We start from the raw sequence: 17,298 nt of genomic DNA on the forward strand, positions 1-17,298 counted from the left end.
CTGGGGGCCAAGTGTACGGGAGGCTGGTTCTGCCGCAGGGCCTAGGAATCTCATGGCACATCCCTTCTGTGCACAAATGCCGCTCAGCTGGTGGATGAGATCTGCAGCTTGACAGGGAACTGGAGTGCAAATGGGAGTCGATTAGCTCTTGGCTTTTTTTTTTTTTTCTTGAGGCAGAGATAAATTGCCCTGCTCTCCGTTTGTGTGGCATTTGCTCCAGTCGGAAAAGGGCAGTAAGTGGCTCCCCTGGGATGTCACAGATTCCATTGCCCATATGAACGGCAGCAGTAATTTTGCCTGGTGTCATGTAGCTTCAAAGAAAAAACGTGCAGCAGCTGCCTGCGGCCAAAGTCCAAGTGGAGGTGTGGGGTCCGGAGACTCTGTCCTTCCTGCAGGATGATTGAAACGAAGTGCTGCAGTGCAGACCGCTGAGCCGATTCACTGCAACAGAGACTTCGCCTGCCGCTGCAGGCTTTGGTAGCTGGTACCATGAATAAATTGCAATGAATAAATCCCTAATTCGTACAGAAACTGCTCTTTCGTACCTTTGATACACCTAGGCTAGATCATTCATAGGTAACTCCAGATTTGTATTTTAAAGCTCTTTCCAAAATGGAGCACATGCGTTATCCCCATTGTATGCACAGGCAAGCTGAGGCACCAAGCAAGTGTCTTTCTTTCCTGAGGTCACACATCGAGGCTCTGGGAATAGAACCCCGGGTCTGCTGACTCCCCACCTCCTGCCCTAGCTGCTGGGACCACGCTGCTTGTGTATGTACTTGGGGGGTGTCTGGGTTTTTATTATACCCTTCACCCCAACATGCAGACACAGCTGATCAGCTCCCAGTTCCTGCCGTCTCCCATGCTGCAGGCACCATTTCCAGTGAAGGGATCTCCACTGAGCAAGGACAGAAAAATCATTGTTGTATGGTCCTCGTCACGCTCTCAGCAGGGAATCTACTGTCACATCCATCAGCCCCATCTGCAGCCAGAGAGCTTCTCCATCCACTGCCTTTCTTCCTGGCCTCACCACCACAAGCAAAGAGAAGGGGCTGCCGTTTCCATTTCTGCTCCCTGGGAGTCGGGGAGCCAGCACCACTTCTCATGCTGCTTCTTCCCCTGTTTGCCACTTCTGCCACTTCCTGGCTACCTACCAACCCTGCCTCAGTACGTTGGTCCTTATTTCTTTGGGCCATGAGGTCCCCAGGGCCTCCAGGGTGAGTCATGTTTGGCCCTTCAAGTCCTGGGAGCCCTCTGAAATAATCTAAGGCTTCTGGGGCAGTGGTGGCTGCATTTTGCAGAGGCAAGGAGGAGATTGAGGAGGAGATTTAGGCTTGCAGCTGCCAGAAGTGTATTGAATTCAGTCCATTGCTACTTGATACAGCATCTTTTTACAGGCAAGGAGGAATAACTCTGGCTGCAGTTTTTGTACTGGAGGCCCAGGAGATTATGATATGGCCATAAACTGTCTGTCTAGAGCTCGTGAAGCCTGCAGTATGACAGCTAGACTCCTGTCCAGCTCTGTAGCGAAAATGCTGCAGAAGGCAATGGCTGCCTTCCTTTGCTAACACTACCCTGCACTGAGGATCTCAAAGCACAGTGCACACAGTAATGAATGAAGTCTCCCAACCCCCGAGGTGTTACGCTCATTTAAGGCACAGAAAGGGGAGCTGATTTACCTGAAGTCACACAGCAGGTCGTTGGAAAGGCTAGGGACGTAACTAAGGAGACATGAGACCCCTCCGCTCTCACTACTGGTGGACAAGGTTACTAGGAAAGCTCTGGGCTTTGTTTCCTTTGCAGGGCCTTTTAGGCAATGCTTGTGGACTTTAGCCAACTGTTCTTTCTTTGTGTCCTTTTTCAGCCTTAAGAGAAAATCTCCATTCACCGCTGTGTAGAAAATGTCTTATGGTTCCATTGATGGGAGCGGATTCGGAAGCCGGAACCCCTTTGGAGGCCCATCGAGACAAGGATATCAACCCCTAGGTAAAGTATTGATTGCATGCTGTACTTTACCCTACCTGACTACGCTGGGGAAGGCAGTTTTAATGGCTAATGTATAACAAGGCTGATGTACCTCAGTAGACAAATGCTACACTATATGATAGATCATTTTGCGTGGTGATTAGGTACAAGGAAGTCAAGTTAAAGATCTCCTCCAGCCCCTCTTCTCTGACTTCAGTACTGAGGGCTAGACAGAAGATGTGAGTTGCTTTCCAAGTGCTCTCACAACACATCATAAAATATCAAGACACGTCATGCAATAAGTCATAGGAATGTAGCATTGCCTAGGCAAATTATATTGTTGGTCCCTCTAGACTAGTGGTTCTCAAACTTTTGCACTGGTGATGCCTTTCACACAGCAAGCCTCTGAGTGCAACCCCCCCTTATAAATTAAAAACACTTTTTAAAATGTATTTAACACCATTATAAATGCTGGAGGCAAAGCAGGGTTTGGGGTGGAGGCTGACAGTTCATGACCCCGCATGTAATAACCTTGAGAACCCCTGAGGGATCCCGACTCCCAGTTTGAGAACCCCTGCTGTAGACCCTGCAGTAGCCAGTACCTGATGCTTCAGAAGAAAACATACATCACCGCTGCGCACCTAGTTACTGTGCAGTGCTATGTAGTGTGTGATTGTTCCCTGAGCAGCATGCTGCCCTTTCAAAGCACATGATTTAATCACCATTGTTCAGTCTTTTAGGGCTATCTTGTGCAATCCTTATGTTGAGGATCCGTTGTGCAAATAGTCCTGCTGACTTCAGTGAGGCTGTTTGCATGAGTAAGTAGTGACCAACAAGAGTAAGGGCTGTCTGCATTGCTGGGCAACACGTGCTACTGGGGTGTGATTTCCAAAGCGCACGAATGTGTTGCACATTAATTGACCCGTTCAGACCTTGCTGGCGCACTAAAGGTTCCTTGGTGCACTGAAAATGATAGATTAATAGAGCTGAAGGCCAGAAGGACCAGCAGATCATCTAGTCTGACCTCCTGTTTCTCCCAGGCCACCAGCACCCGCACACTAAACCTAATAATTGAAATTAGACCAAAGTATTACAGCCCACAGGAGACAAGGCTATTATGTGCCATAGGCAGAGCTAGGAAGGAGGGAGGTGCACCAGTGCTTGAGGCCCCTGCAGTGGCAGCATAATGATTAAGTGAGATATATCCAGATAATCTTGGCAAGAGACCCGCACCCACATGCTGCAGGGGACCCACAAGGTCACTGTCAGTCTGACCCAGGGGGGCATTTATTTCTCTGTTCCACATATGGTAGACCCCGAGCATATGAGGAAGAACCAGTCAGCCAAGCACCTGCGAGAGAGAGAATGCTCGATGTCACCTCACAGCCCTGGCCCACGCTGTCCCGGGTCCCATCTTTCGCCATCTGCATCCCTGATGCTTCAACGAAAGGGGACCAAAAACTCGCCCAGAATGCACTGCGGGAGAGGAGGGGAGAAATCTCTTTCTGACCCTTGCAGGTTGACCATCTGAATCCTTGAAGCACGAGCTTTTAGTAATATAAGACAGAAAGAGGAAGTGATCCCCACCCAGGGCAGTGTGCTGAGCTCTGTCTCCGATCATCACAAGTAGTCGTGAATTTGGCCAGCTCTCTCTGATTAAGTTGTTTGGACTCATGGCTCCTATTGGGAAGCGGTTCCAGAACCTCACCTCTCTGATAAAAACCTTCTTCTAATTTCCAGCCTGAATTTATTTATGGCAGTTTATACCCATTTACGCTTGTGTAAGCATTGTCCTTCAGTTTAAATAGTTCTTCACTCTCCCTGGTGTTTACCCCCTTGATGTATTTATGGAGAACAAACATATCACCTCTCAGCCTTCTTTCTGCTAGGCTAAACAAACCTAGCATTTCCAGTCTCCTCTTGTAGAATAGGCCCTCCAGTCCCCTGATCATCCTAGTAGCATTTCTCATTACCTGTTCCAGTTTGAATTCATCCATCTTGAACATTAATATAATGCTGTTCCAAGTACAGTGCAGCACCTTAGTGTGCTTTAGAAATCACACCACGGTCGCGCATGTTCCTGTACGGTGTAAACAAGCCCTTAAGGATTGCACCGTTGGGCTCTTAATTTGCACCGCTACTGATGTTGACAATGCTCTCAATCTTATTTAGCTCCAGCGACAATATTTAATTCAGTAATATCTTGCAACAGTGAGTTCCCCAGGTTGGCGTGTGGTCTAGGTGAAGAAATATTTTTGTGATTCTGTAGTTCCAGCTTTGCAATATCATTGGATGTCTGCCTTGTTCTAATATAATAGGATGTGTGAGGAATGCTGGGGGCTGCTCAGTTTTCACCGTATCCTCAGTCTTGGGGCGTGATCGAATTACTGTGTTGCATATTATGATGCTTGCTTTTGCATGTTGCATGGTGGCTCATTCTGCTGGGTTTGATTCATGTATCAGTCATTGAACTAGTGCATATAACATGAGTAGCACGGGTGAGAATTTAGTGTACGACGTTGTTTACCATATATGTTCAGCTGGGGTCTTTTGCTTGCAGTGTTTTTAGAGGCATTTGTGGGGACTGGAGATAGAGCATTTCATGGGCAGACATAGGATTCTGTTCCTGTCTTCTAGGTATATTTACAATGGGAGTGATTGGAATGATGTGCAGAGGGAAGCTGGGCATGATGTGTCCACCGTGGGTAGTTTACCTCACAGGGATGCTGCATCTAATCTGTGCAGCGTGCTATTACATTACAGCAGTGGGCACAGAGAGTCACTCGGTAAATACATGCAAACCCAGAAATAACATTTAGCAAATGGCTGCACTTTTCCTTTTTAACCAAAGCTCAGAAATAATCTCCCTGGCCTCCCACCCCCTCCTTTCCCGAAGGGCTTTGGAAATGGTAAAGTAAAAAGAGGCAAAGCATCCAGATGTCAACCTGTATGTTTTAAATGGTCTCTAATGCACAGTGTGAGGCTGCACTTTATAAACGCAAACTCATAATACAACTGTCATGACACAAAGGGGAGCTAATGACTGCGACCTCATGCTTTAGCTTTCTGAAAGAATTTGCTCTTGTGCCTGCCCTCCTCTGAGGCAGACAGTTATAGGAAATGTGTATCCCTATCGGGTATTATGGGGGAAAGGGGGGGGGCAGACTTTTCTGCTCAGATACCACGGTAATGAGTGAGCTATGGAAACCTGGAGAGAGCCGTGGGCAGGAGCATGGGGGTGTATAGCATTACTGATGGCAAGGCTGCTTTCTCTCCATTCACAATGATGGGGAGCTGATTCCTTGGTGCATTCCCATGTGTGCGGAGGGGGGTATCCTAGTGTATAGTCCGCCTGGTGGTCCTAGAGCAACATGGAGAGGCTGTGATGCAAGGGAAGAGTCACACCTCAAGAGGAGCTGCGATAGGCTAGGCAAAGAGGAGGGAGGAGGGCCCTGCCTATCCCAAGCCTATCCTAATCTCAATGCACACGCCCCCTAGGTAATTTTGCTGTCATTGTGCATCTTCAGCGCCATTGAAGGGCTGAAGTTTGCCATCTTAGCAGGAGACCAGACTACTTTGTGTACATTGCTATACAGTGGGTGGGAACACTCAGATGTTCCAGGAAGGGGGCTCAAAAACGGACCTAGACAGGTGCTTTTTGGAGTTTTAAAGTCTACATATTTTATTCTAGGGATTACATCCTTTTAAAAATCATCCATTTTAAACCAGCAAATTATCTTCCCTCTGTCACTAATTATATATAGGTGATCAAAGCAGAAGGAGTTTTATAAACCCCATTTGCTTGTCGCAGTTTGTGCTGGTTGATTTAGTGTGAAATCCACCCCTGTGGAGAGAGCCTGGATGAAGCCTATGCACCATGGTAGAGGCTTTGTGCTAGCACTTTGCAAATGGGCTGAAAATGTTCCACGAGGAACGTTTCCTTGTGTCCAGTCAGGTGTTCCCACGAGAAGGGAAATAAAAAGTGGAAATGTTTTCTGGGTTTTGGTTTTCTTATGAGTTTTGGCTTTTTTTTTTTTTAAACAGAATTTTAAGTACTGAGCCAAATTCAAGTTTTTAGTTTTAAGCAAATGCTCCTGGAAGGATTAACTCTCTGGAAGTGAAGCAGAATGGTATTCTGGGAAGCCAAAGAACAGTGACCGCAGAAGCCCAGGACGCAGGGCTAGGTTAGTGTTGAGTCTTTGTAAGATGTTATCTGGTCCACAAAGCTTTGACATGGAGTCCATCCTTCCCCACTGTGAACTCTAGGGTACAGATATGGGGACCCGCATGAAAGACCCCCTAAGCTTATTCTTACCAGCTTAGGTTAAAAACTTGCTCAAGGTACCAACTTTGCCTTGTCCTTGGACCCTATGCTGCCACCACCAAGCGTGTTAAACAAAGACCAGGGAAAGAGACCTCTTGGAGACGTCTTTCCCCAACATATCCCCGCAAGCCCTACACACCCCCTCTCCTGGGGAGGCTTGATAATAATCCTCACCAATTTGTACAGGTGAACACAGCCCCAAACCCTTGGATCTTAAGAATAAAGAAAAATCAGTCAGGTTCTTAAAAGAAGAATTTTAATTAAAGAAAAGGTAAAAGAATCACCTCTGTAAAATCAGGATGGAAAATACTTTATAGGGAATTCAGATTCAAAACACAGAGGATCCCCCTCTGGGCAAAACCTTAAAGTTACGGAAAACAGGAATAAACCTCCCTCTTAACACAGGGAAAATTCACATAAAACAAAAGATAAACTAATCCGCCTTGCCTGGCTTACCTATACTGGTTGCAATATTGGAGACTTGGATTAGGATGGATTGGAGAAGATGGATTTCTGTCTGGCATCACTCAGTCCCAAGAGAGAACAAACAAGTAAACAAAGAGCACAAACAAAAGCCTTCCCCCTCCTCAGCCCCCCCCCCCGTCCCCCAAGATTTGAAAGTATCTTGTTCCCTTATTGGTCCTTTGGGTCAGGTGCCAGCTAGGTTTCCTGAGCTTCTTAACCCTTTACAGGTAACAGGATGTTGTCTCTGGCCAGGAGGGATTTTATAGCACTATATACAGAAAGGTGGTTACCCTTCCCTTAATATTTATAACAATCCCTCCTGCTCTTCTCAGGCTGTGTTCAAGTACAGATCAAAGAAGACAGGTAGGTTTATTTTTCAGGCAAGTGGAAGTGAATCTTTGAGTTGCTCAGTAGTGTGCGTACTTGCTTGGCTTTTGAAAATCAAGGGATTGCCTGTCTCTCTGGCTTGCGGATTCGTCCTTCTCTCCCGGGCCCTGTAGCGTGTTCAGTGCGATAGGTGCTGTGTAAAATTTTAGAATGGAAGCAGGAAAAGCCTTGGTCTCATTTGCTAAGCAAAAACCTCTGAGCCAGGAGCCCTGGGTTCTGTTGCTGCCTTTGTTTCCTCATCTGTGTAAGAGGATATCATCAGCCTATCTGACAGGGATGTTGACTTGGTTTGGTCATGTCTGTTGAGCAGTTTGCCCTCTTACTGTGCCTTCTATGTGAGAGTTCCAAACGATTATTCTTTGTACTACAATAAGTATTAATAATTACTTTGCGACTCTCCTTGTTTTTGGCTGTCCAAGGGAGTGTGTGTTTGGGGAGCGGGGCAGAAAGCGGTATAAATAGAAATTAATAAGATGAAACTGGGGGCCCTGTTGCTCAGGGACATCTGGACGAGGGCTGGCCGGAGCACTCGAACGTACAGCAGGGAGCAGTTCTGTACTAGCTGTGGAGTGGGTGGGTTGGCCTGGAGAACCTTTTTGTCTTTTTTGCATCTCATCTCTGTGCTTCAGTGTCATTTGAGCCTCTCCTGTGTTCTTTGCCCTTTAATCCTGACAGAGCGAGTGACACCTGCAGGCTGTCTTTCGTTGTAGGAGTCCTAAATATTATTGTTAATTAAATGTCAAGGGAGGCTGATTTGGAAACCCGTATTCTGCCTCCACTCTCCCCTGAGACGGATTAATGAGTTAATGAGAAAACTTTCTCAGCGTAGAAACCCCATGGTGAGGTCAGAATAAAGGGGTATGCCTCCTTTCGTCTCCAACATATATCTGTTTGCCGAGTGCATATAATCCTTGATGGATATATGTGTGTTCTTGAAAACAATGTTCTTTACTTTATGTTTACCAAATCAGTGCCAGCACCCCCTTTTTCAGTAACAACCCTACAAAAACAAACCAAGGTGTGTAGCCTGGTAGTTGTTAGGGGGCTTTTCCATTACCCCCTCCTCTGATTTTTGTCACGGAGACAGAAAGCAGAAGACTGGAAATCCGAAGTGGAGGCAATGCAATATTTATTGGGGTTAGTTTTAAGCAAGCATATCCATAGCTCTGATGCCACAGAGCCTTGTTTCCCAGTGTCCTGTCCGCCCCCCTCCTTAGCAGGCATAAATATACCTGCAATGCACGCCCTCGTTCCCACCTCTTACAATTTATGGTCATGTTTTGTTTTGGAGGGTCCTGAGTCTGGGTTCTTCATCTCACCTCTTTTGTATTCCATGGGGGGGGGGCGGTAAGGAGTGAGGTTGTATTTTGGTCAGGGACAGGCATTTCTTTGGCCTTAGTGTTTCTTACACCTCCCCCCAACCCCCTTGCCCTTCCTGACTGTTGCTTGACCTTGCCTTGAGATAGGAGTCGAGGCAGTCTTCAAGTGTACGCTTGTATATGATACTCCCACCATAACCAGCAACACTTTAGCTGTTCTTACGTGTTCCCATTGCACTAACAAACCCATCTGGCTAGACAGAAGCAACATACACAGTGTCTTTGTTCTTTGTTCACACCTATTAGTAAGAATATAAAAGTATCAAAACTCAAGTGAGCAAACAAGACCCAGAAGTCTATCTCAGGCAAATATACAGGCCTGAATTCTACATTATCACTAACACTTCTAACGTGCAAACAACAAAACAGAACCATGAATTGCGAGACCCTGTTTTTATGAGCCCGACTATGCAATAACAAACCAGAGTGGTGCAGCGCTCTTGGGTAGCCCTACCATAACAAACTGATGTGCCTGGCATGTTAATCATATGCCAACAAGCTATTGTGTCCAGCCCAGAGCTGTGGATGATGAGACCCCATAACAAGATCGTATGTATGCACCATGAAGGAAGAAGAGCATTCGGGAAGAAATGCTCATCTTCCAAGAGTTTATTTTGGAGATCAAAGAAAGGAGCAACCCCCCCCCCCCAAAAAAAAAAAAGCTTTTAAAAAAAAGTGTTGAAGATACTTTGAAAAAGTTCCTTGCCCAGTTGTATTTCCAGTGCATCTTGGCTCCTTTTCCTCTGAGCTAGTTATTCATGTACTCACCTAGCAAGAGAAGATAAATGATTTGGAAGGGAGGAAAAAGCCTTCCTGAGCTGACATGATGACAAATGGAATTGTAACTATTAGAATGTTCGCAAAAAGAACACAAAAAAAAATGTTTGAGGAGCTGCCCTGTCCGTCTGTATTTGGAAAAGGAGGACTTGTGGCACCTTAGAGACTAACAGCAAGAATGTTGTTGCTCATGGAAGAAATCTGGTAACAGGGTCTTGGATTGCACAGGCTTTGCCCTTTTCTAGCCAATCTATTTAGAAAGATGTATGGATTCCTTTTGCTATAATTTTGGAATGGATCTTGGACCCAAATTTATGGAGGTTTTGGGGCCCAAAAATACCTTTGTTGGACGGAAAAAAGGCAAAATAAAAATGTTCAGATTATTCAGAGCATTTTTCATTTATGACGTATAGCACCTATTATCTGGAAGGATCCCAGCATGCTTTACAAAGTACACACACACACACACAATATTACTGAAATGCAGCCACTTCTGGGGTGGAGGATGGCACCAAACTGAGGCAGAGCATGCTGAGCAATAATGACATATCTTTGGCTAACACGCTGGGACATATTCCTGCTCTCTTATAAACTGCCACCTGGTGCCCACACAGAACAGACAGGGTCCTTATTTCTAAGGTCTGATCCCAAAGACTCGGATGAAACTGAATTTCCAAAAGTGCACTTTTCTGTATGTCCAACTTTCAATTGTGCGTCAGAGCTTGCACACAAAAGTCAAAGATGGTGTGGATGTGCAAGACAGGATCATGGAAGAATTCACCAGTGAAGATTCACTGTTAAAATGTGCAGAACTCAGCTTCTCTGCCTGGAAAGAGTGAAAGACTGAAATGATCCTGGCGGGATAGGAATTTTTTTCATATAGGAGGTGTCTCATCTGTCTGCAGTACACTTAAAAGAAATGAAACACTGTTATAGTGAAGTTGAAATAAAGCCCTGAATCGTTAAAGTGTGACAGTATGCAAATTACAGCCCTGCTATAGTGAACCCATTCTTCCAGGGTTGCTGTTCTATGGGGGGAAATGAACAGAGATCCACTGCCTATAAAAATACATAGAGATCAAAATAATGCAAATGGCATAAGTTAAAATGCCACAGGCCAGGTAATTCTTAAAGGTGCTTCTCTGTTTTTCACTTACCTTACTGTGCTGTGGTAATTTTAAGGTGGGTTAGGGTGAGTGAGAGTCATTTTACATTGTAATAGTGAGGTGTAGTGGAGAGGGCAAAGGAAGCTTTTGGATTAGTGGTTAATTCTCAGGAATTGAATACTGTGTCACAAAGCAGATAGGTAATGGCCTCTCACCTGTATAGTTCTAGTGCAGTCATGCCTGGAGTTTATGTTCGCTTCTGGGCACCCATGTTACTGCAAAGTTCAGAGAAAAGTAGTAAATAAACTTTAGTGAGATGGAAAATGAGCTTCTCTTTGCTTTCAAGTGCTCACCTACGTATAATGTAAAATCCTAACTACATAGGTGGCTTTACTCACGTACTATTATTTATTATTATCCAACTACCTAGGAGTTCTAGTCATGGACTAGGATCCTGTTGGCCTAGGTGCTGTACAAGCACTGAACAGAGGTCCCTGCCCCAAAGAGTTTACAATCCAAGTATAAGACGACACAACAGGTGCATATAGGCAGACAGGAGCGCGAGGGAACGAGACTACATTTATCAGCTTGATAGGCACACCAGCAGCCTAATTGTTGTCACGTTTTTTGTAGGTATCATGGCAAGCAAGGGTTTAAGGCAGATTTTGAAGGAGGAAAATGAGTTAGTTTTATAGGTGTTTACAGGGAACTTCTCCTAAGCAAGTTAAAATGTGCGTCTTCTAATGCAGACTCTTTACTGCATAGTAACATATGTCATGCTCTGTGTACATTGGGTACCTTCCAATAGTTCCAATGGTTTGGCGAGTTCTTGGCTCCAGAAGAGTTCACTAACAACAGGGGAAGCGGATAGCATCTTTCAAACTAGTCGGCCTTCCAGTGGATGCTCGCTGAGCCCTGCACACCTGGGCAGACAGCATGTGCAAGGCTTTTAAAAGTGTCTGCTGTCAGCATTTCAAACCGGATAGTCACATGCATGCATGTGCTTGCAAATCAAGGTGCAGCAGAGTGTGGGTGCCCTCATGTTTTTGCAGATACACTTTTGGAAATTCTGTCCCTATAATGTTAAAATGTTTTTATTGATAAAAAAGTTGTTGTGTTTTAATGACAAATTGGATATAATTTAGGAAGAAAAAGTATATCAAATCTTTCAGACTGCAGAGAAGCAGTTGATTAGGATCGGGCTCTGGGGTTCTGTTTCATAAGGACATAAGAATGGCCATACTGGGTAAGACCAAAGGTCCATCCAGCCCCGTATCCTCTCTACCGACAGTGGCCAATGCCAGGTGCCCCAGAGGGAGTGAACCTAACGGGTAATGATCAAGTGATCTCTCTCCTGACATCCGTCTCCACCCTCTGACAAACAGAGGCTAGGGACACCATTTCTTACCCACCCTGGCTAATAGCCATTAATGATGTCAGCAGTTATTTGCTCTCCTTCCCTGCTATATATGCTCTGTTTTAAACAGCTTCTCTTATGGGTGTTTGTTAAGCATATCTATTATCCTTTGCCTTAAATAGCCCTGCCTGAAATTATCCTCAGCTCCTGACTCTTAGATTCATCCCCCCTGGTTTTCCATTCCATCACCAGACTTTAAAATCAACCAACAACTAATCCATGAGGATTCGATTAACCCTATTTGCAATCTGAAAAATTCCCACTGCCGTTCTCCAGTGAGAATGAGCCTTCCTGTTTTAGCCTTTCCTCACCCTTTAGATTCTTTAGGCCGTCATTACTTTTATTGCTGGCTACCCCGGCATTGTCCCATTCTCCAGTGCAAATGTGGGACTGCACTCGGTTCTCCAGGCTGGATTTAGCAAATGCTTTATGCAGCAACAGTATCACTCTCTCCAAAGCCACAGGGATATACTGACCATGCACAACAACCAGCGCAGCATATTCCCCTTAGGGTTAACGACAGGCCATTGTACTGGTCCCTAGGGCGTCACTGTTACCCACTTCCCATTGAACCATGCATGTGAAGCTGGGATTGTTTGGAATGGGAGGTAGCTAATGAGCCAAAGTCTTGTAAAAGAGACACTGCCACAGACTACTGGCAAGAACCTTGGCTGGTTATTTAATTTCCTCTGTCAAATGAGAATAGTACTTACTTGACATTGTAAAGCACCATGAGATCCTTGGACAGACGGTCTTGTGCAAGGCTGGTAAGACTTGTACTCATAAAATGATAGGTTTCATAAGCCTGAGAAAAGGAAGGAGTGACAGAAACAGAATAAGAATAATGGACTTTAAAAAGCAGACTTTAACAAAATCTGAGAACTGGTAGATAAGGTCCCAGAGGAAGAAAATCTAAGGGGTAAAGAGGTTCAGGAGAGCTGGCAGTTTCTCAAGGAGACAGTATTAAAGTACAACTGCAAAATATTCTGATGCAAAGGAAACACAGGAAGAATAGTGAAAGGCCAATATGGCTCCAACTCTTTAATGACCTGAAAATCAAAAAGGAATTCTACAAAAAGTGGTAGCATGGACTAATTGCTAATGAGGGGTACAACAGAAAAGAAAAGGGGTACAGGCATGGAGGGACAAAATCAGAAAGGCCAAGGTACACGTGAGTTACACTTAGCAAGGCACATAAAAGGCAATAAGAAGAGGTTCTTCAAATGCATTTGGAGCAAGATGAAGGAAAATGTAGCTCTTCTACTTAGCCGGGAAGGAGAGTGAATAACTGATGACATCAAGAAAGCTGTGGAGGAAGCCAAACTAGGGAAAGAACGGGTTAAAGAATATTTAGATAAGTTGAATGCATTCAAGTCGGCAGGGCCTGATAAAATTTATCCTAGGGTACTTAAGGAACTAGTTGAAGCAATCTTGAAACAGTTAGCAGTTATCTTGGAGAACTCATGGAGGACAGGTGGGCTCCCATATGACTGGAGAAGGACAAACATAATACCAATTTTAAAAAGGGGAAGGAAGGGGAAATTAAAGAACAGTCAGCTTAACTTCGATACCTGGAAAGATACTGAAACAAATTAGTAAACAATTATTAAGTGCCTAGAGAATAATAGGTAATAAGTAATAGCCAGCATGGATTTGCTAAGAACAAATTACGCCAAACCAGCCTAATTTCCTCCTTTGACAGGGTTACTGACCTAGTGGACAGGGATAGGGTGACCAGATAGCAACTGTGAAAAAACAGGAGAGGGGGTGGGGGGTAATAGGCGCCTATACAAGAAAAAGTCCCCCAAAATGGGCATGTCCCTGTAAAAACGGGACATCTGGTCACCCTAGATAGGGAGGAAGCAGTAGACATGATGTATCTTGATTTTTAGTAAGGCTTTTGATCCAGTCCCACATGACATTCTCATAAGCAAACTAAGGAAATGTGGTGAAATTATTATAAGATGGTGCACAACTGGTTGAAAGTCTGTACTCAAAGAGTAGTTATCAGTCGTTCTCTTTCAACTGAGATATCTAGTGAGTCCAACAGGGCTCAGTTCTGGGTCTGGTACTATTCAGTACTTCATTAATGACTTGGATAATGGAGTGGAGAGTGTGGTTACAAAATTTGTCAATGTCACCAAGCTGGGAGGTGTTGCGAGCACTTTGGAGGACAGGATTAGAATTCAGAATGACCTTGACAAATTGGAGAATGAGTCTGAAATGAACCAGATAAAATTCAATAACGACAAGTGCCGAGTACTTCAATTAGAAAGGAAAAGTCAAATGCAGAATTACAAAATGGGGAATAAGAGGCTAGGGGGTAGTATTACTGAAACAGGATCTGAGGGTTATAGTGGATCACAAACTGAATATGAGTCAACAGTGTGATGCAGTTGTGAAAAAGGCTAATATCATTCTGGGGTATATTAACAGGAGTGTCATATAGGAGACACAGGAAGTAGTTGTCCCACTCTACTTGGCACTGGTGAGGCCTCAGCTGGAGTACTGTGTCCAATTCTAGGTGTTGCACTTTAGCGTAGATGTGGATAGACTGGAGAGAGTCCACTGGAGATCAACAAAAAGATAAAAAAAGGTTTATAAAACCTCACCTCTGAGGAAAGGTTAAAAAAAACTGAGCCTGGTTAATTTTGAGACAAGAAGACTGAAGGGGGACATAACAGTTTTCAAATACATTAAGGGCTGTTAGAACAATTGGTTACCATCTTCTTCTCCATGTCTGCTGACGGTAGGACAAGAAATAATGGGCCTAATCTGCAGCAAGGGAGATTGAGGTTAGATTTTAGGAAAAACTTTCTAATTTAAGGTGGTTAAACTCTGGAAGAGGATTCCAAGGGAGGTTGTGGAGTCCCCGTCATTGGAGGGTTTTAAGAACAGGTTGGACAGACCCCTGTCAGGGATGGTCAAAGTTTATTTGGTCCTGCCTCAGAGCAGGGGCTGGATTCGATGACCTCTCAAGGTCTCTTCCAGCCTGACATTTCTCGATTCTGTATTTCTATTATTATTACCATAGCGTATTATTTCATTGAGAGCTTAAGAAGCTACTGCTTTGACAGCTTATACCTTCCATGGGCCAGATATCTCTTCCCAGTTACACTGATTGCAGTGTGAACTGCGTAACTGGTGGCAGAATTTGGTCCTGATGTAATAGTGAGAGTATACAAGGCACTTGCTGCCTGACACACCTCATTGGGGCTGCAGGTGCTTTGGACTTTTCACGATAGTAGTAGGGAAATTAAACACGGTGAAAAGTGGCTGCTTTAGCGACCCAGTGCATTAGCTGTTTTCAGTTAATTGAATAATTTGCTTAGTTTTTTTCCCACTTGAGTACCATTAAATGCACCCCCCCCTTGCTGCAGAATAATTACTGGTAAAATTCCCATTGACAAACTCAAGCTGTTTATGAAGTTAGTGCCCGCACAGGTGCCAGGTTCCCCGTGCCCCAAGAATGAGATTTTCTATTTATTCTGACACTTGGTTTGTAACTGCCAAATTTAACACATCAGAAATCCATCAAACCTACGCACAAGATTGCCTTGCAAGATTGCCTGCAGCATCAACCCAGTGGACAGAGTTACCCAGCCTTGGCATGCTATGCTGAGGAATGGGAGATAGGTAAACTACTCCTGCCTCTTCTCACTGCCACTGGCTCCTCTTCCTCTCCTTTTCACATCCCTCCATTCCCACATAGCTCCTTTTACTGTGATTTTGGGCACTGGCCACTCACTCCTGATGGTAAAAAAAGCCTTGGGATTTACCAATATCCTAGGGATTGTGAAGTATTTAGAGCCATGCATTTCCCATCCATGTAAAATCACACAACAGGGGAAGATTTGCAGCAGTCTGCTGTGTTGGAGTGAGATATGTTACACTGCATTGTCCCTTTGACAGCGAGGGAATTGGGGGAGCTGTGCAAGGGGCAAAGGGCAGGCCTGTAAATTCCAAGTAGGGTGGAGTTCTGTGTGAGACTCCTGATAAAAGCCAGGGGACCACGGGCCATGTGAACAGAATAGCAGTCCCTTAGTGTTCTGGTTTCATGGCCATGTGGTCGTTAAGTCCCTTCGGCTAGTTCTGTGGCAACTCTGATGGTGTTTGCAAGGCACGAAGAAGATAATGCTGACTTGGGCCCCAAATCTAGCAAACGCTTAAGCGCTTGCTTAACTTAAATACATGAGTAGTCCTGCTGAAGTCAACTAAAATTAAGCATGTGGTTAGCTGCTTTGTAGAATCGGGGCTGCATGCTTCTTCCAGAGTGGCTTTCCCTTGCCACAATGCTTTGTTAGAGGAACAGCTTTCTAAATGCTTGTGCTGCACTGACCCCTGTATTATCTGAATGCCTTGAACAGCCGCTCACCCCTGACGACTGCTACTCATTCTTCATTTGTATAAATGTAGCACCTATAAGCCCTTGTCGTGGGTCAGGACCCCTGTGTGCGAGGCGCTGTACAAACACAGAATAAAAAAGTTGCTCAGATACTGTGATAATGGTAAATGGATTACCTAGATAGACAGACTGGCAGAATTGAGAACAGAACCCAGTGGTGTTGATTGTTGAATCTCTGTTCTATACACACGGCTTTCCCCGTGTGTCAGAGAAATTTTTCTAGGCCCAAGAGCATACAGCCGTACTCAATCTGAACCACAAAATAAGATCACCCACTCTACGGATTCAAAAAATCCTTTAAAAAATATATGTATATAGTCAGCAAAACAGGTGTTGTGTGGTAGGTTTCTCCATGGTGTTTAATCCTGTTAATAACGTTGCAGAACATAGGTGCTGAGCTTTGTTTTTTCCCTGGGGGTGTTCCACCTCTGTGCCGCCCCAAGGTCCAGCCTCCACTCCACCCCCTCCCCGAGGCCCTGCTCTCTTTCTGCCTCTTCCTGCCCTGCTCCAACCCCTCTCCTGAGGTCCCGCCACTCCCTGCTCTCCGCCCTCCCCCAAGCTTCTCCCGCAGCCGCTGAACAACTGTGGCTGGTGGGTGCAGAGCACCCGCTATTTTTTTATAGCCATTAAAAACCCATGGCGTTGGCACCTATGTTGCAGAATATTCTTTGTTTCCCTAATCTAGTTGCCGTCGTTTTGGAAGAGATTTCTGCTGTTATGTGTCTGTGATCTTACCAGTGATTTAATGAATAAATAAAACTTAAATATAGAAGATACGTTGCAAAAGCATAATGAACAACTTGTTTGTAACAAAAAAAAAAAAACATTGCTAATAGATCTAACTTTGAAACTAATTCCCACGCTGAAAACTTCTGCCCTTCCTTCTAGCCATTATAACTTTATAAGTGTTCCTCCTAATCTATGTTTCAGTGATGCTAACTGGTGAATATATTTACATAAGTAACTAGTGAATCATTTTTACAGAAAAACCCAGTGGAGTAAACAGATGTGTTAATGAGCCATATCAGTGCTGTAGAAATAGCCTCTCTCATTAAATCGCCTCTGGGGTAAAG

The 17,298-nt window shown here is 44.7% G+C and overlaps 1 protein-coding gene across 14 annotated transcripts in view; it reads left to right on the forward strand.

Annotated features, from left to right (window-relative positions):
- TSNARE1 (t-SNARE domain containing 1) overlaps positions 1–17,298 on the forward strand; it is a 684,473-nt gene that overhangs the window by 175,710 nt on the left and 491,465 nt on the right. For all 14 annotated transcript variants that reach the window (XM_037891908.2, XM_037891914.2, XM_037891916.2 and 11 more), the window contains one exon: positions 1,865–1,986. In XM_037891908.2, coding sequence (XP_037747836.1) covers positions 1,902–1,986 — 85 coding nt within the window. In that variant the 5' untranslated portion in view covers positions 1,865–1,901. The remainder of the gene's footprint in view (positions 1–1,864; positions 1,987–17,298) is intronic.

The sequence above is a fragment of the Chelonia mydas genome, chromosome 2, assembly GCF_015237465.2.
Source record: "Chelonia mydas isolate rCheMyd1 chromosome 2, rCheMyd1.pri.v2, whole genome shotgun sequence".
NCBI classification, from domain to species: domain Eukaryota; kingdom Metazoa; phylum Chordata; order Testudines; family Cheloniidae; genus Chelonia; species Chelonia mydas.